General features: G+C 37.0%; 1 protein-coding gene across 14 annotated transcripts in view; it reads right to left on the bottom strand.

Annotated features, from left to right (window-relative positions):
• LOC127879287 (protein unc-13 homolog B-like) overlaps positions 1-13,939 on the bottom strand; it is a 140,281-nt gene that overhangs the window by 79,115 nt on the left and 47,227 nt on the right. For all 14 annotated transcript variants that reach the window (XM_052426051.1, XM_052426059.1, XM_052426061.1 and 11 more), the window contains 3 exons: positions 10,457-10,580; positions 7,638-7,717; positions 2,929-2,974 (listed from right to left, as the gene is read on the bottom strand). In XM_052426051.1, the coding sequence (XP_052282011.1) occupies positions 2,929-2,974; positions 7,638-7,717; positions 10,457-10,580 (250 nt within the window). The remainder of the gene's footprint in view (positions 1-2,928; positions 2,975-7,637; positions 7,718-10,456; positions 10,581-13,939) is intronic.

Here is a 13,939-nt window from a genome sequence, read left to right as displayed (position 1 = left end):
AAACCACAATGTTCTAGATGTTTTATTAACATCACTACATGATCTTCCATCCATGAAATATATCAACATGTTACAGGAATAACATCACAATGTCATGATCTCTTCAGGTAGTCCCAAGGTTGTCTTTTCCTACTTTGAACAAGTTTGCATGCATTTGGCCAAGTTCAATGTGTATGATATTTGCCCAGATCTGGGATTTACTGCGGAGGAAGCCAATTGCCTGTTTCAGGTTATAATTCCTGGGGGCAAATGATTTTCAAAAATGTCTTACTGCAAGTCCATCATTACAGTGCACTAAAGATGGTATCTTTTTTTCCTTGGAGTTTATCACGTAATTAATTACAAGAATTAGAACTAATCATCTGAAACAAGGGCTGTTTGTAACACATGCATGCCCCCCATATGGGCTCTCAGTTGTAGTGACAGCCATGGTGTGAATATGTTTTTTGTCACTGTGACCTTGACCTTTGACCTAGTGACCTGAAAATCAATAGGGGTCATCTGCCAGTCATGATCAATGTACCTATTAAGTTTTATGATCCTAGCCATAAGCATTCTTGAGTTATCATCTGGAAACCATTTTACTATTTTGAGTCACCGTGACCTTGACCTTTGACCTAGTGACCTGAAAATCATTAGGGGTCATCTACGAGTCATGATCAATCTTCCTATCAAGTTTCATGCTGCTAAGGCATAAGCGTTCTTGAGTTATCATCGGAAAACCATTTTACTATTTCGGGTCACCGTGACCTTGATCTTTGACCTAGTGACCTGAAAATCAATAGGGGTCATCTGCCAGTCATGATCAATGTACCTATGAAGTTTCATGATCCTAGGCATAAGCGTTCTTGAGTTATCATCCAGAAACCATTTTACTATTTCAGGTCACCCTGACCTTGACCTTTGACCTAGTGACCTGAAAATCAATAGGGGTCATCTGCGAGTCATGATCAATCTACCTATTAGTTTCATGATCCTAGGCATAAGCATTCTTCAGTTATCATCCGGAAACCATTTTACTATTTTGGGTCACCTTGACCTTTGACCTAGTGACCTGAAAATCAATAGGGGTCCACTGCCAGCCATGATCAATTTACCTATGACGTTTCATGATCCTAGGCATAAGCGTTCTCGAGTTATCATCCGGAAACCATTTTACTATTTTGGGTCACCTTGACCTTTGACCTAGTGACCTGAAAATCAATAGGGTCGTCTGCGAGTCATGATCAATTTACCTATGAAGTTTCATGATCCTAGGCATAAGCGTTCTTGAGTTATCATCCGGAAACCATTTTACTATTTCAGGTCATCGTGACCTTGACCTTTTACCTAGTGACCTGAAAATCAATAGGGGTCATCTGTGAGTCATGATCAATCAACCTATCAAGTTTCATGATCCTAGGCATAAGCGTTCTTGAGTTATCATCCGGAAACCATTATACTATTTCGGGTCACCGTGACCATGACCTTTGACCTAGTGACCTGAAAATCAATAGGGGTCATCTGCGAGTCATGATCAATGTACCTATGAAGTTTCATGATCCTAGGCATAAGCGTTCTTGAGTTATCATCCGGAAACCAATATACTATTTCGGGTCACCGTGACCTTGACCTTTGACCTAGTGACCTGAAAGTCAATAGGGGTCATCTGCGAGTCATGATCAATCTACCTATCAAGTTTCATGATCCTAGGCATAAGCGTTCTTGAGTTATCATCCGGAAACCATTTTACTATTTCAGGTCACCATGACCTTGACCTTTCACCTAGTGAGCTCAAAATCAATAGGGGTCATCTGCCAGTCATGATCAATGTACCTATGAAGTTTCATGATCCTAAGCATAAGCTTTATGAGTTATCATCCGGAAACCATCTGGTGGATGGACATACGGACGGACCGACATGAGCAAAACAATATACCCCCTCTTCTTCGAAGGGGGGCATCAAAATAGTTAATTTCTGCTTTATATCTGTACAATTCTTAAAGCAATTTAAATTGATACATGTTCTTGTATTAAGGGATTGCATCTTGTATCTTGTAATGGAAGCATTGAAATTTCTTTTGGAACCCATTTTTACCTGCGGTAAGTAGACATTCAAAGTTATTTACCCTCTGGGCATGTGGAAGTCAAATTCTTCCCTAAACCACTCCCCAAGATGGACTTATTCCATCAAAATATTACTGTAAAGACTGTGAAATGTTTCTATAAAAAAAGCAAGCTAGGATATGAAGCAACATGAGGCTAAAACCAAGACTTTATTAGAAAACGTTTCTCCAAGCAGAATTATGCTTTCTGCCATAGTTTATGATTATGTATTAAGATCATTCAATGTTGTTCCTTTCAAACAACTATTTTATTACACACATTAACATATTCATATTATTGCTAAGCTGATAAGCTCCATGTATTTTCCCCAGCAAGTAGCCACTTTGCAGTTTGAAATGACAAAAGTTGATTGTGGACCCCACAATTGGTCTAACAAAACACAATCAAGCTGGTCGATTAAACGTTGGCAAAATTGTTGCCACTTGAAAATTTAATTTAGTGCATATCAAAATATTAATTATTGCAACCATTTTTTTCATAATAACATCAGAAATCTTTTTATTACCATTTTTCAAATCAATGTGAAAAAATTAAGTATAATCATCATGCCAAGAATGCAGATAAGAAAGAATTCCTTAACTTCCCCCATTTAATCTCCATAATAACTGCAGGAAATTGCTCTTATTTAATTGATCTTCTGCTGCAAAATAGCGTACAAATCGCCTCACTATATTGATGATACACACAGGCCGATATAAGAAACTATGCACACAGAACCACTGCAGTGTGATTTCCAATATCATAATAGAACAAGAACTCCGATGTTGGATTTCCCCCGTCGGCATCCCTTGTCCACCAACCCCGGTCGGTACTGGCACTTACACTGTGAGTAGCTCTGTCTCTTGGACAATTCTTTGCTCTGTAGAATCTGAAAAGAAGCGAATCACATCAAATCCTAATGAAATAAAGCAAATCACAAACATATCTCAGTAAAACAAGGCAAATCACAATTATAGACTAGTGAAACCAAGCAAATCACAATCATATTCTAGTGAAACAAAACAAATCACAATTGCATCATAGTGAAATGAAGCAAATCACAATCATATCCCAGTAAAACAAAGCAAATCACAATAATATCCTAGTAAAACAAAGCAAATCACAATCTAAGTGAAACAAAGCAAATCACAATAATATCCTAGTGAAATGAAGCAAAATCACAATACATGTAGTATCATTGTGAAACGAAGCAAATCATATCATAAGGAAATGAAGCAAATCACAATCATATCCTAGTGAAACAAAGCAAATCACAATTACATCCAAATGAAAAGAAGCGAATCATGATCATAAACAAGTAATCACCAACGAGACCCTTACGGAAGCTGATGATTTATAATCCCAAAGACAATCACACCAATAAACCAGTGTCTCAATTTACTGTAAGCTAAATAATCTATAACAGAAAACAAGCTTTCATATCACATGACTGTTTTTTGCTGATCTTTCAATTGCTGAGTTTTATTCTACAGCCTGTCTGACCAGTGAACTCTTGTTATACCCAATACATAATTCTTTTTTACCAAAGCAGTTTAGCCTCGCTCTATGCAAAGGTTTCTTCATAACAGCAGTAAAATAGAGCCGAGGGATTTCTGGTTAACATCTTGTTTTAATTGCAAGACAAACAGATAATTAGAAACAGAAAAACAATTTCTATGGAATGACAACAACGGCAAAGAAGTGAGCAAATATTTGCAGTATCTTTTTTTTCAGAGTTGCTGATAAAGATAACTTTTGACCAAGGATTATGCAGCTGGTGATTTCAATACCCTATGAAATTGCACACATTTGTTTTATTTTAGGGAATGCAAAATCATTCAAAGTTTCAATATCCACCAATCATTGTTAGGGATTAAAATTTACATGATAATTTACATATGATTATAAAAGGAAGTTATGAATACAGTTTTGACAAATAACAAGAACTGAAAATCATAATGAACACTTTGGCTCACTGCGTGGCATGAACAGAATAGTATTTTCATTTGCATAATTGAGTTACTATTTTATTAAGCTTACAAAAGCGCTCAATAAATAGCAATAACTTAGCTCAAATTCACTCAACACAATAAAGCCTTTGGGCTCGCGTTCAAGCTTACTTTTAATAGTGTCTCATAATTGTTGAAATTACATTATTATATATTTTAGTGTCCCATTTAATTCATATTTGAATTGTGGTTGCATTTAATGACACATTATTTATAAGTGTGCATTTAATCAACTTCTCCAGTTTATCTAGCTGTCAATCTATAATGTTTAACATCTTTCCATAACATCAAATAAACTTTGTAAAAGAAGTCTTGTAATATGACATAAATAACTTTTGTTTATCTGCATAGCAAATATACGGTATATGGATTGGTATTGTAAGTATATCATATTATTTAAAATAAACATGTAAATTTTCAAGTTTGTTAAAGCAAATATTTAGGTTTCTTATATTAAAAGCATAGGGTGATAAACCGTCCTTTATTCTAATAATCTGATATGATGTAAAATCAATTCTGGGTTAGATTAGTTTTAATTAATCTAGGGTTTGAAGTGTTTTCTTTAGTGACCACGGAACAAGCTGGTGCCTAGAATTATGTTCCTGATCCATTGACCATAATAAATTATTTGAGGGCCATGATTACCAATCATAAAAGCTGACAAGTTAATGCAGCCGCCAGTGGTTGGAATGAAAATGAGCCGTGCTCTGTGAAAAGGGGGTTTAATACATGTGCATTAAGTGTCATCCCAGGTAAGCATCTGCAGTCCACACAGGCTTATCAGGGACGACACTTTTTGCCTTAACTGGATTTTTGCTACGAAGAGACTTTCTGCAAACGAAAAATATCATAAAAGTGATGTGTAGTCCCTGATTAGCCTGTACGGACTGCACAGGCTAATATGGAACAACACTGTACGCACATGCATTAACCCTTTCAGTGCGGGAACCGAATTTTAAAGGCCTTTGCAAACAGTTTGGATCCAGATGAGATGCCACAGAACGTGGCGTCTCATCAGGATCCAAACTGTTTGCTATTCTGATCGTATTCGTTGAAAACAAATCGAAGAAAATGCTAATTTTAGAAATTCAGCAGACAACATTTTAGCAGACGACAAATTTCCCAGCATGCAAAGGGTTAAACCCCTTTTTTCACAGAGGACGGCTCAAATACAACTTATCTGGTTGCTAATTATATTGGTCACGCTGATCTGCATTCATACTATGTAAAATATTAACATTTATATCGATAACAAGTCAGTACAACAAAAACCCTCCCACAGTTTTGTTTAACCTTGAAAAGTGACCATGATTTTGTGTGTGACTTACTCAATCCTTCAGCACAACATCCAAATGACCTAAGTATTATTGTCAAGTTTGGTGAAAATCCTTTAATGGGTTAAGGAGATATGGATCAAACACATAAAACTGCTCAAATTTTTTACCCTGAAGCATCTGACCTTGAGCTTGAACAGGATTGACTGACAAATGCCTCCTGCAAATCGTCTCGATGAACTTAAAATTGTCAAAAAGTTTATGAAAATCCTTCCATGAGTATTAGAGATATGGACCGCACACATAAATAAAGGCTCAAACAATGACCTTGAATAAAAATTTTGACCCTTCGCAGGTATGACAACTTGAGCCTTCGGCACATAGTCAGAATGACCTTAACATTTTGGACATTATAATGGAAATCCTTTAAAGGGTATGTGTAGGAGATATAAAGTTGACATGAAAATTGGGGCTTAAACCTTTAACAACCTTTACCTTGAGCAGGCATGCTTACTCATATCTTCTGCATATCGTTTCAATCACCTTTACATTTAAGTAAAGTTTCATGAACATCCTCCTCTTGGTGTAGAAGACTGGACACAAAAATAGAGGCTCAAACTTTTGTTCTTGATGAGTAACCTTGACCTTGAGCAGGAATGACTCAGGCATGACTTAATTTCTTAACGACCTCAGCATTTTTCATAAATATGGCCTTAAAATTTTTAGTAAAGTTTCAATAGAATGCTTCAAAGGACAAAGACAATATTGAGGGTAAACAAAACTGGAGGCTCAAACCTTTGACCTTGAAGTATACCATTGACTTTGACTTGGCGTGACTCACTCATGCCTTCTCTACCATCAATCTATTAATCTCCTTAACGTTTGAGGCCAATTTCGTGTAATTCTTTCAAAAAGTATAGTATTATAAACTCAATTACTCCAGACATCCATTGACATAGCAGACATGACCAAACCTGGAAGGGTATCACATAAATGTCATAATTGCACTATTTGTGATTTGATAGAAAAACAAGGGACAAAATTGTCACAAAACCAGGTTTTCATTGTGAAAAAAAAATCTGATAAAGGGAGAAAACTCAAACTGAACTTTTGAAATGACCAAAAAAAATTAACCCCCTTTGTAAGTTTTTTTTTTTTTTTAAATCTATTTTTAGTCGTGGCGACCTTGACATTGGAGATATTGACGTGATTCTTTCGTGGGACACACCGTCCCATGATGGTGAACAAATGTGCCAAATGATTTTAAAATCTCACAATGAATGACATAGTTATGGCCAGGACAAGCTCATTTATGGCCATTTTTGACCTTTGAACTCAAAGTGTGACCTTGACATTGGAGATATTGACGTGATTCTTTCGTGGGACACACCGTCCCATGATGGTGAACAAATGTGCCAAATGATTTTAAAATCTCACAATGAATGACATAGTTATGGCCAGGACAAGCTCATTTATGGCCATTTTTGACCTTTGAACTCAAAGTGTGACCTTGACCTTGGAGATATCGACGTAATTATTTCGCGCGACACACCGTCCAATGATGGTGAACAAATGTGCCAAATGATTTTAAAATCTGACGATGAACGACATAGTTATGGCTCGGACAAGCTCATTTATGGCCATTTTTGACCTTTGAACTCAAAGTGTGACCTTGACCTTGGAGATATCGACGTAATTATTTCGCGCGACACACCGTCCAATGATGGTGAACAAATGTGCCAAATGATTTTAAAATCTGACAATGAACGACATAGTTATGGCCCGGACAAGCTTATTCCGCCAGCCCGCCAGCCAGCCCGCCAGCCAGCCAGCCAGCCAGCCCGCCAGCCAGCCAGCCAGCCAGCCCGCCCGCATTCGCCAATCTAATAACCAGTTTTTTCCTTCGGAAAACCTGGTTAAAAAAAGAGCAATATCTGACAACAGTTATATGATTTCAATTGCAGAAAGCACATGTGTCTGACAAATTGTCTGAATAAATTAAGACCTGTTAAGACAACCAGTCCACCAAGCCTTTATTTTTTGCCCTTTTTTAGCTATAGAAAGTATATACATTTTTTCCTGTGTCAAATCCAAATATTTTTGATAACCAAAGGTGAAATACAGAGGCATAATTTACTTGTAACAAACTTTTATACATCTCATATTTGCAAGAGACATTTCTACTTTTACGAACTTAAGTTTTCCCTCAGAAGTTGTATGACAACAGGCTCTACTCAGAGTCCCTCTGACACCATGGTCAGTGTTGTACCTCTGCATCCATGTTGTTGAGTTCCTCTAGTTTTTCCTTCAACTTGATTGCCTCGTGTTCTGGAAGATCAGCCACCGCCTCTGTAAGGTAAGACATGTAACAATTGATTGACAAGTCATAATCCATATAGGATGAACAAGTCATTTCATCACTGACTCTTTATCAGGATGATCACAAACAATTGATACTCAAACCAGTTTAACAGACATTTGATTAACAACACATGTCATCACCGCCTCTGTCCACTTAACAAAGTTAACAAACATAAGATTAACAAGACATTGTAAAACAAATATTTAATTTCCATGTAATGTTATGGTCAATAATCAACAACTACATCAGCACTACATCAGCAACTACCTCTGAGAGGAAGAGATCACAAACAAGTCATATAAATGTTAACATTACCACCATTTTTCTTCTAATTTGTATACTGTTGGAATACAGAATACTTTTGAAACCATTATTTTTATATCAAAAACTGTTAATAAAAACAATCTGAATTAGAAATTAACCATACAATTGCAAGTTTCTTGTATACACAAACTTGTTAATAATAGAGATTCTACTTGCAAACGCACAATAAGTTTGCTAATCTACTAAATTAATTATACTTCAGTCAATGGGTTGTGAAATATAAGCTCCCATTGTAGTGAGCCACGCAGCAAACATGTCATTGCCGTATCTGTTTCCAGCATTCTTAAGTTGAACAAATAAACCTCCGATGTTAGATGATTCATGGCACACAATAAAATGTAGCTTAATTGCAGAGCAAGTTTATAATGAAATACCAAGTATTGAAGGAAACACTGTGGTATCTCATTAAAGTTTCAATATCCCAGTCAACAGTTTCACTGTCACCCTTCAAATAGCTGCTGTGCTCTAGCAATGTGTACATATTACTTTGCAATGTTTTGCAAGATGCACTGGCTTTAGTAACACTCCAGCAGACTTGCATTTGACACTGAATCACACAAGTTTGGCTTTTCTTTTTTGAGCAACATTGTGCGAAAATTGGTCTAACACAATTTGCGGCCAGCACTGCTTCTGATCAGACTGAACAGGGGCTAACCCACCTGCTAAAGAGACCACTAAGTCTTAATTAACTTCAAAGTAGACATGGTAATTCTTAGCCAGACTTCAACCATGAAGCATATTATTCAACAGCTTGTGAGCAGCCAGAAACGATAGGTAACAGATTCTATCTCTGTATCCTAAGTGAGAAGAGTTCTCACAAAAAACAACAAAGCAATCACTGCAAACAAAATTCAATATCCTTATTCGGAAACACTGTAATTATATCAAGTTTGCGAAAGACAGGCTATAGTAGAAATTAAGAGCCAAAGTACATCAATATAGTAGCCGAAATTGAATTTGTGGCTGAAAGCTCTGAACTCTGTCATACCACGTTCTATAAGCCTCTCAATGTTGAATCAAAGCTTGCAGGCAGCCTTCAGCCGATGTACTTTACACATACATACAACAAAATATCATAATCAAATTGTGAACATTTGTATACTACACATTTCCTTCCAAGCAGTTGAAGCACACAAAATATTCTTGTAAATTTAATATGAGCTTTTTCCTTGTTTCTTTTTCTCCCTCCAGTCTGTCCGAATAATGGCATATTAACGTATGCAATCGCTCACATGTGATTGAATTTCCAGCAAAGATTTATAAATGTGCTTTTAGCAACTGTAAATCTGCCTCTCTATTCCCACAGTGGCAACTACTGACGTTAAAAGAAAACGTCTGCCATTGTTAAACTAACAAATACTAGACAGAGGAGAATGCTCTATTAAAACAATAACTTAATGGCCGCAAGGTTAAGCCTAACATTCTGTAAATTTAAATGTAAAATATGTCATGTATGTTCAATTTAATAGCTACTAAAAAGAAAAACCAAGAAGTTGCACTGTAACATCTCTCTCTCTCTCCATATGGGATATCAAGCACCACTCACCATATGGGATCTCAACTCATAACTCCCTATCTGGGATCTCAAAGCACCACTCACCATATTGGATCTCAAAACACCACTGGATCTCAAAGCACCACTCACCATATTGGATCTCAAAACTTCACTGTCCATATTGGATCTCAAAACACCACTCACTATATTGGATCCCATAGCATCACTCACAATATTGGATCTCAAAACACCACTGTCCATAATGGATCTCAAAGCACCACTCACCATATTGGATCTCAAAACACCACTGTCCATTTTGGATCTCAAAGCACCACTCACTATATTGGATCTCAAAACACCACTCACCATATTGGATCCCAAAGCACCACTCACCATATTGGATCTCAAAGCACCACTCACCATATTGGATCCCAAAGCACCACTCAATATATTAGATCTCAAAGCACCACTCACTATATGGGATCTCAAAACATGGATCTCAAAGCACCACTCACCATATTGGATCTCAAAGCATAACTCCCCATATTTGATCTCAAAGAACCACTCACTATATTGGATCTCAAAATGCCACTGACCACATTGGATCTCAAAGCACCACTCACCATATGAATCTCAAAGCATCACTCACTTTATGGAATCTCAAAGCACCATTCACCATTATATAAAAAATCCAAGCACCACTCACCATATAGAATCTCACCACTCATCATATGGAATCTCAAAGCACCACTTACCATATTGCATCTCAAGCACCACTCACCATATGGGATCTCACCACTCATCATATGGAATCTCAAAGCACCACTCACAATATTGCATCTCAAGCACCACTCACTATATGGGATTTCTATACACTCCCTGTATGGGATCTTAAAGCATCACTCACCATATGGAATCTCAAAGCGGGCGTCTATGAGCACACTGTGGCCGGTCGGGAAGCGTGTTCCCTTGATCTCTCCATTCTGCATGATAAGCTCACTGTCCAGTGTCATCCATTTGCCGTCACCTTCCTAAAACACAAACACTTGGCTACCATGGAGTTGAACTCATATACAGACAAACAGTTGAAATACATTTCACTATTACAGTGTCACTGCACTATACACAAATAAAATGATTTCAATTCAAACATTTCATTTTGGGGTTGGGAACATTTTATTTATAATTTCAAAATGACACTGGTTTCACACAACCCAGGCTTCAAAACAGACAGGTGAGTTTTTTGCAAAATAAGAGTGAGCTTTTGTTCAGGGTAGTAAAATACAGTACAGCCAAAGCGGCACAAACATAATCCGCAGCTACGCCACGGCCAGATTATTAGTCCGCGGCGGCCGAATCGTGTGTTCACGCGGCGTATCGCCGTGGCACTCGGCATCGATCCGCGCAATGACGCCGAGTCTGTATTAACCACGCGTACTTTCGCGGAGTAAATCCGCCGCATACGTACGCGGCGGATCGAGTGAAAAGATATCCACCTACATGTACATACATGTATGTGTAGCGTAGAATTAATTACGCGCAACTGTTTATGATTCGTTCGATTATCATTATTAAATTTGTAATCCGAAACACACTTCCGAATTTTAATGCTAACGCGTCCTTTGGCAAATTCTAGCGTCAAATAAACAGTGCTAAAATATCCTTTGTTTCATAAAAAGCGCGCGAAAATTATGCAGACATGTAGAACGTCGTTTGGAAAGTTTGGGTGTATTTTGTGTTGTATAAATACATGAACATCACGTCAGGCGTAAATCGCGTGTTCAGTGGAAAAAAAACACGCCCCGATTAGACGTTATTTCATCATCTCTATAAATAGTAACAAATGCCAAAATGTATTTGATACATAAGGAAATATCGAGAATGTTTGTGTATCGTAAATATTTACCAGCATTTGCTTTAAAACTGGAATATACGGGATTATCGGGTAATTAGTAGCGATATTAACTGTATAATATGAACAAAATAAAACGTGTTTATATACGCATATTCAAACAATAGTTATAATAAGCTGATAATTAACAAAACTACAAATACGTCGTCACCGTCTTGATTATTGATGTGGGTTCAAACTGCTAATTTTCTCAGCTAAAATATAATAGCGGAATCAACATGCAATTAATTTATAAATCCACCATATGCTGGAGCCTTGACCACTTGTATGTGCGAAAACATAATTACGTGACCTTGTTTATGTGTGAAATACATACGCTACGGGCGGGAAACAAACTTAATAATTGGCCAGACACATTAACTATGCTTGCATGTATATGCTAATACAATCCGCGCACAATAAATTTATTATGATTTTAATTATTATTATAATTGTTCTTTCAAAATTTGTTAACAACATGTAACTAATAATTAAATGATCGCATCGACTCGGCATCATGTCGCGGACCGCGGCATGCCTCGGCGGACAGATGCGAAGTTTCGCGGCGAAATGCGACTTGCCGCCGCATACTGACGCGGCTTCAACGACTGCCGCGGCATCGACTCGTTTCGCCTTGCCGCCGCGGATCGCGAAATACGTTTGTTCCGCTTTGGCTGTACTGTAGGGAGTGAGCTTTTGTCCGGATACTGCTTTCACAAGATCACAGGGAAAAGCAGACATACTTTGGTTGTAGAAATGACTGACAATGGTTATGCAATAACTTAACACATGCAATGCTTTACTTGTCATTAGTTCACTAGCTCAAGACTTAATATTGTCTTTTCATGGATCACTCATTTAAAGGCAGAAGAGAATTATATATTAAATAGGAAGAATCAATGTATATCGGTTTCTTTGAAACATTTTTGCTTTCAAATGCTAAATGACATCCATACTGAATAATTATATACAATTCTTTAATTGCCTGGACGCATGGGATAACTTCTTGTGCACATTACTATGGTTTCTGTTCTCACCATATTGATTTTGCTGACTTCTGACAGACATGGCATGAATTAGAAGGAAAAATGACTTTAAATTATTGTCCAATAAGGACTCAACCACCCACATGACATTCAAAGTTGCAACTAAAATGTCAAAATGTCTTCACAGTAAAAGAAGACTGTGTCATAAACACACATATGTGCAAAGACTGCTAATATCACATACTGGATTTCTAGAGCCAATTTACAAGTATGGTTTCACCTGGAGACTCTTTGTAAATCACTGCACACACAATTATGTCGGGTAAATAAGGACAAGGTCAAGATAATGTTGGGTGGTATATTTGATGAGCCTTGCCCTGGGACAATGTGGTTTAATGCATGTGCCTAACATGGCATCACACATAGGCCTAACATGGCATCACACATAGGCCTAACATGGCATCACACATAGGCCTAACATGGCATCGAACATAGGCCTAACATGGCATCACACATAGGCGTGTACAGTTCGCAAAGGCTTACAGGGGACGACATTTTCCGCTTTAATTGGTTTTCGCTAAGAAGAGACTTCCTTTAAACAAAAAATACAGCAGAAGACGAAAGTTTGTCTCTTAATTAGTGTGTGTAGACTGCACAGCCTACTTTGGGACCAAACTTACATGCACTAAACCAGGTTTTATAAGAGTGTGGTTCATTTCAATGTAGCATGGTCCTTAGCAACAAGAAGGATCCCCAAGTAGTTAGAGGTTTATTACTAGATAAAATGATTCTCTCTGGTTAATAGAAGTGGACAAGACAATCACTTTATATAATTTAAATGCTGGGGACACATTATTTTGTTTATATACAAGTGGGAAACGCATGCAATTGTGCAAATGGCAATATTAAACAACTAACTCATTTTCGGTAAATCTTATTTAGTTCTTTATTGTACATTATAAGAGTGGTTGTCATCTCGAATCTTATATTTATTGACGCCATATTAAGCGTTTGGCCAATTCAATACAGAGTGTAGATATTTTCCCTACGCAGAAAGAAATTCTCTCAGAGATAGATAAGTTGAAATGTTAATTAATTTATACAAAATAACCTGGAATACAAGACAAACAAAGATAGATATCAAGAAAGATTTTTTTCCCTAAAGAGTTTTTCTGCCGTCTTCAGCATTGATTATCACAAAATGAGATTAATAATGCTTTATTATTAATCTGACAGAACAATTCCTAGAAAGTTGGCGACAGCTAGACTCATAACATTCAATTGTAGCGGTGCTTAAAAAGCTGTCCAAATAATCTTACTGACTAAACAGTTCTGTTATTATCACATAATAATGGTTTAATAGTAATAAACGGACAGGTAGAGTTGAAGATAATAAATCAAAGATAATCCATGAACTGAAAATGAAAAGCATTCAAAACATTATAGCAAAGATCCCTCCATATTATATTTACTGAAGCTCAAAAAAGGTGTCTCCCTTTTCTTGAAAATTACA

Source organism: Dreissena polymorpha, chromosome 4 (assembly GCF_020536995.1).
Source record: "Dreissena polymorpha isolate Duluth1 chromosome 4, UMN_Dpol_1.0, whole genome shotgun sequence".
In the NCBI taxonomy this organism is placed as follows: domain Eukaryota; kingdom Metazoa; phylum Mollusca; class Bivalvia; order Myida; family Dreissenidae; genus Dreissena; species Dreissena polymorpha.
The sequence above is the reverse complement of the archived record's forward strand: the minus strand, read 5'-3'. Positions and strand labels throughout refer to the sequence as shown.